This window comes from Humulus lupulus, chromosome 6, assembly GCF_963169125.1.
Source record: "Humulus lupulus chromosome 6, drHumLupu1.1, whole genome shotgun sequence".
NCBI classification, from domain to species: domain Eukaryota; kingdom Viridiplantae; phylum Streptophyta; class Magnoliopsida; order Rosales; family Cannabaceae; genus Humulus; species Humulus lupulus.
Window position 1 is genome coordinate 154641694 of NC_084798.1, and position 6181 is coordinate 154647874.

At 31.8% G+C, this 6181-nt stretch overlaps 1 protein-coding gene across 1 annotated transcript; it reads right to left on the reverse strand.

Annotated features, from left to right (window-relative positions):
• Positions 1-3081: 3081 nt before the first annotated feature.
• On the reverse strand, positions 3082-4917 carry LOC133784253 (FCS-Like Zinc finger 2-like). The gene is made up of 2 exons (XM_062223683.1): positions 4527-4917; positions 3082-4224 (listed from the first exon to the last, which is right to left on the reverse strand). The coding sequence occupies exons 1-2, from the start codon at positions 4664-4666 to the stop codon at positions 4035-4037; spliced, it is 330 nt and encodes a 109-aa protein (XP_062079667.1). The 5' UTR covers positions 4667-4917; the 3' UTR covers positions 3082-4034.
• Positions 4918-6181: the final 1264 nt, after the last annotated feature.

Sequence of the window (6181 nt, forward strand, 5' to 3'; positions counted from 1 at the left end):
CCAGGACATGGTAAAAACATATAGTCCGGGTTAGAGCAATGACAGTGGTAATATAGTCTGGTTGGAGGCAGGACATTAATGCTGGAACCAAGTTGAGGCTCGGATCCCTTGTTGTTTATCTATTGATTAGTTATGATATATGTTATACATCTTGAATGTTCTGGGAATCTTTTGAGTGTGGGATATTGTGATATGTGTGAACTTGGTTGTTCGAAACAACCAAAGTATTTATTTCGGATATGATTGTATATCTTGAATGTTTGGGATTTTCTGAGTGCAGGTTATTATAATATGTATGAAAAATAGTTTTTGGGTGCAACCAAAGTGCTTGATTTTTTTGGTATGGTTAACATTGAGAATTGTATGATAGGGTTGGAACTTATCCAATACCCTAATGACCGATAGCTATATTTACCTTAGGTCGACTTGTTACTGGGTTTTAGTATACTTGTGTGTAAGGCTATTCTTACTAAGCGTTGTTGCTTACCTAGTTGTTCATGTTGTAGGTAAGTGCAAAGGAAAAGTGGATCAGTGAGCGCCGGAGTCTGCTTGTGGATATGTACATGTGGCCTAACCTGGGGAGGTTTGTGATGGATCACCATTTTGAAAAGAAAAAGCTGGAAGTTTGTTATTTCTTTGGGATAATTGTTTTGTTATAACTTTGTGAAAGAGTAGTTGTATTTCTCTTTGCTAAACTAAAAGTGTACGCACACGATATTTTTAAAAGTTTTTTTATATGGATTTTCGGTGCAATAAGTTAAGAGTAAAAAGTTTAAATTTTTGCATGTTTTGGTCTTGTAAGTTTTGGGTCGTTACACAAATAACGTTAAAAATGCATCACATGTTATTTTCTCATGATGTTATGTTCTCTTAATATAACAATCAAAAGAAGACCTAGCCCTAATCACATTGGGCCTATGTGTGGGCCACAGTCCATTTGGACTGTGGTTGGCACCAACTGCAGGGTTATGGGCCTTGTGGTATTTTATCTCTTTAAAATGTTATTTTTGGGCATTTATCATATTATTTTATGTAATATACAATCATACAAAAAAAAATTAAATATGATTTAATTAATTTTAAATAAGAAATTATTTGCACAATATTATCAATATAATTTTATTTTCCATTAAATATTATTTCATAAATAATATTTTAAATATTATTTCACAAATAATATGAATTTGTGAGATTAAAAATTATACATTATTATTTTTAAATATTTCCTTTTAATACCAAAATCCTTCCTCTGTTTTATCGAGCTAGTACGGGGATAGTATGGACCCGTAGTTCTAAGCTCCAATAATTTAATTAACTTCACTAACTCTTAGTTCCATTAATTAATTTATTAACTATAATTTATTCCACTAGAAATTCATAGTTGAACTCTCAAAACTATAGTTTTATATTATTAAAAGTTATAACTATAAATTCGTCTATTCACTTAGTCATTCCATGAGTTATTACCCTCTGTTAGTTGTTTATAATTAAAGCTAGGTCTTAATGTCTATTAACCTCTCTAACTATGTCTTTATCAATTATTTTCATTGATCATCTAATGAAAATTATTCTATAAATTTAATTATAGAATGAAATTTTTGTTCTTTAATAGAAATTGAACGCTATATGTTCAAGCCTTGAATCAATACTAAAAGGAATAACTAATCTTCCTTCATTTAAGTAAGGAGCAAATTCCATATCTGTGTAGTGTGTTCCTAGCCACTTGTAGTTCTATGAGTTCAAGATATCAGGAATTCGGTTGTAGGAATATTGAACCTTACTCGATAAGTCAAAAGTCATAAAAGCACAAATAGGAGTTCATTACTCACTCCAGGATTGAGGCCAACTCTCAAACAATCATCGACTGATAAATGTTGAACTTCTATATTTTAACGGAGATTATCAGAATTTCTTTCATTCATTGTGTCTCAATCCAATATAATATATATTGTATAAGGTACCTCTATCTCTTTGTGTCACTACATTTAACAATCTAGATAAATTGTTCTGTCTTAAACAGAAGATAGACCGTACTGATAATCTTTATTAAATAAAGCTCCCACTTTATTTAGCAATTGCAGATAATTTTTATATTATTATCTTGAATTAAATCATCTTGTATATATACCATTATACATATACTTAATCCAAGACCACATCAATAATATTAGATCTTCATGACAAATGGTATGTATAATTAAATACAAATATGAGTGCAAAACATTAACTTTAATTAATTAAAAGTTTTCGCTCATATAGATATACGCTTTAAGGGCACAAATCTCAACAATCTCCCACTTGCCCTAAAGCGAATGAGATATGTCGCGTAATCCTAAATCTAAGAAATGACTGTTAAAACTCATAGTAGACAGTGTCTTCGTAAATGGACCATCATGATTGTTTGTTGATTCAATCTTCTAAACGATTACATCCCCTCTGTGTACTATCTCTCTTATGAGGCGATACATGCGCTCTATATGCTTGGCTCACTTATGGCTTCTTTGTTCTCTTGAGTTGGAAACCGCTCGACTGTTGTCACAGTAGAGTACAATTGGTTTATCCATGTCTGGAACAATTTCCAGATCACCCAAAAACTTCATAAGCCATACATCGTCCTTTGCTACTTCGCTTGCAGCTACGTATTCTGCTTCCATGGTGGAGTCAGCAATGAAAGCTTGATTTATACTCTCCATATAATTTCCCCACACCCAAGTGTGAAAACAGATCCAGACGTAGATTTGCGAGAATGTTTATCGGATTGGAAGTTAGAATCTGTATATCTGATTGGAATCAAATTCTCTCTAAAATATACAAGAATATAGTCTCTCGTTCTCCTAAGATACTTGAGAATGTGTTTGACTGTTTTCTAGTGATCAAATCCTTGATTTGACTGGTACCTACTAACTATACCCGCAACATAGTAAATGTCAGGTCTGGTACAGAACATTGCATACATTAAGCTTCCTACTACGGAGGCATAGAGTATCCATCTCATTTCCTCTTCCTCTTGTGGTGTCATAGGACATTGGTTCTTGGAGAGGTGAACTCCATGACAAAATGGGAGGTTTCCATTCTTGGAGTTCTACATCGCATACTTCGCAAGTATTTTATCTATATAAGATGCTTGAGGCAGGCCAACAACTTCTTCTTGCAGACAAGAATTAATCGTATCTCAAGAATGTAGCTTGCCTCTCCCAAATTTTTCATTACGTCAGATAATTTATTCACATCATTCTAATGAGTAATATATCATCTACATAAAAACTAGAAAGACCACATTGTCCTTGTCGATTTGCTTGTATACATAAGGCTCATCGATATTTTGATCAAAAACATAAAATTTAACAGGTTGGTCAAATCTTATGCTCCATGATCTGGATGCATGCTTAAGTCCACAAATGGACCTTTGCAGTTTGCAACCCTTTTGATCTTTGCCTTGTTCTATGAAACCCTCTGGTTGTACAATAAATATACTTTCATCAAGTTGGTTATTCATAAAAGTCGTTTTGACGTCCATTTGCCAAATCTCATAATTAAAATGATTGCCAATGGATAAAAGGATTTGGATGGATTTTAGCATGGCCACAGGAGAAAATGTTTCTTTATAACCCACACCTTCTTTCTGTGTGTAGCCTTTAGCTACTAGCCTCGATTTAAAAGTCTCTACTTTCCCATAAAATCCTCTCTTTCACTTGTATATCCATTTGCACCCAATGAGTTTTAATCTAGATGCAGATCTACAAGTTCCCAGACTAAGTTGGAGTACATCGACTCAATCTCAAGTTCCATAACTTCAAGCCATTGTTCCTTATCAAGATCGTTCATCGCTCGATTGAAAGTCAAGGGGTCGTCAACATTGTTATCAGATATTGCAACTTGTGCTCCTCCGAATCCAGTGTAAGGAACAGGTTGTCTTACAACTCTCCCACTATGACAGATTATTGTAATATCTTAGTTTGGAATTGTGGTCTGTTCCAACTTCTGAAGTCAGTTGTGGTGTAATTTTATCACCAAGTAACTCTTCGAGTACAACCTTACTGAGCTCTCGCAACTGTTCCTGTGCGGAAAGGGTAGTCCCAGCTTTTGTTTGGGGAAGAAGAAGATTTTCTCTGCTCCTTTTTTCTCAAAGCTTTCATGGAAGAAAAGTTACAATTCTTCTGTTTAGGTTCATCTATTTCAATCTGTTCAGCTCTACACTCTTCGCTACAGAATGGTGTGTCACCTCTGAAAAATTCAACAATAAACAAAACCAATATCAGAATCTTTACTCTATAACCAAATTATAATTAGAAGAAGAAAACACAAAACAATCAATCCCGTGTTTGTTTCCCGAGAAAAAGCAGGAAACTTCTGTTTATCAAACTCACTCGCTCACATTCAGCTCTAAAAGAAATACCCTATTGAAAATGAGTCTTGTGAACCGAAACAAAATTCTAAAAATAATGTTGAACCCAATTGGATCTAAATTCTCACGTTAAATAAAAAACCCTCAAACCCAGATTCAGAAAAGCTTGAATTGAACTGACCTATACATGAAGATGTCTCTGTTATCACCCAGATGTTTCTTGTAGAGAAAACAGGCTTCCAAGAAATGGGGTTGAGGCTCTTCAAATCTGGCATCATAAAACCTTCCAGATCTGGGGGAAAACGAAGAAGATGAAGGCATGGAAAGGCTCCTGAAACTACTCTTCCTCGAAGAGCAGAGGGGTCTAGAGTAAAACTATATTAATCAAAGCACATTAATTTTTCATCTTCTTTATTCAGAAAAAAGAAATGGTAAAAGGATACAACTTTTGCCTCTATTGTAGCACTTTCAGTAGCTCCTCATCGTGCTCTCTCCCTCGTGGATTTCAAAGGATACAACTTTCGAGGTATTTGAAATGGGAAATACAGCTTTCGTTGGATTCAGAGAAGCATCAATAAACAAAAAAAAATCATATATATTATTAATTTATTAGTACGTATTTGCCAATTGAGATGAGTGTATAAGCTTAGTCAATCAACAATGGTTATATATGAACTAATAATAATAATGATGATTTATAAAAGTATTTTTGACACATTGTCATGTAGAGCTTAGATGGAAACATGTAATGCTAAAATAACAAAAACTTGATAAGTGCATGAATAATATTGCATATTTTAATTATTAACAAATAACCTACGGTAATTATTTTGTTATAAAGAGAAAAAAAAAAACAGCTCAATGCGTCAATATATATATATATTCATATTTTACACATATGTATATTGAATTAACCTTTAGTAGAATAATAATTATTATTATTATTATTATTAATTTGGTTTTTTTTGTAAATATTTAATATATATTGGGTTGTTTGTTAGTTGTTTTTGTGTTATTTTTTTTAGTTGTTTAGATTTATGTATTGTTGTTTTCACGTTGTTTTTTAGTTGTTTAGATTTATGTGTAATTGTTTTCATAATGATTTTTAGTTGTTTTAAGTTTATATGTAGTTTTTTTTTTTTTTTGTGTTGATGTCTGATTGTTGTTTAGTTGTTTCAGATATATTTTGATTTTTTTTATAAAAAAAAACATGTTAGTATGCAATGGGTTGATTTCTAGTTGTTCTTCATTTGTTGTTTTAAAATGTGTGTAGTATGCAGTGAATTAATATTTAATTGTTGTCTTATTGTTGTTTTTGTGTTGTTTAGATTTTATGCATAGTTGTTTTCACGTTGTTTATTTATAGTTGTTCTGTTGTTGTGTTGATGTCTATTTGTTGTTTAGCTGTTTGAAGAAATATTTTGATTTAAAAAAAAAAGCAGGGTTAATGTTTAGTTGTTGTCTTATTGTTGTTGTTTAGTTGTTTCATTGACCTACGTATATTTGTAAATATAAAACTTTAAAAACGTATTTCCGAAAACTTAAGATAATATTTTTGAAAAAAAATCAGAGACCATAAAAAAGAAAAAAACACAAAAAAAAAAGTATATTTTTGAAAAAAAAACCCCAATTATTTATTCATTCATTCATGAGAATATGATCTTGTATTAGAACGAGATAATTAAGATCATATACAATGAATAAAATTTTTAGTAATATATTAAAGTAAGGAATCTTTAATTAATGGTTGCTAGTGCGGTTTACCAAGCATACATGATGTGAGTGGTCGAGATTCAGATTACTAATGTGGATAGACATCTTAGTAAATGTGTTATA

Excerpts from the sequence above, each read along its gene's own strand:
- LOC133784253 (XM_062223683.1), bottom strand. The coding sequence starts at position 4,666 with ATGCCTTCATCTTCTTCGTTTTCCCCCAGATCTGGAAGGTTTTATGAT. Across the intron at positions 4,225-4,526 it reads AGAGACATCTTCATGTATAG|AGGTGACACACCATTCTGTA; the intron begins GTCAGTTCAATT and ends TGAATTTTTCAG.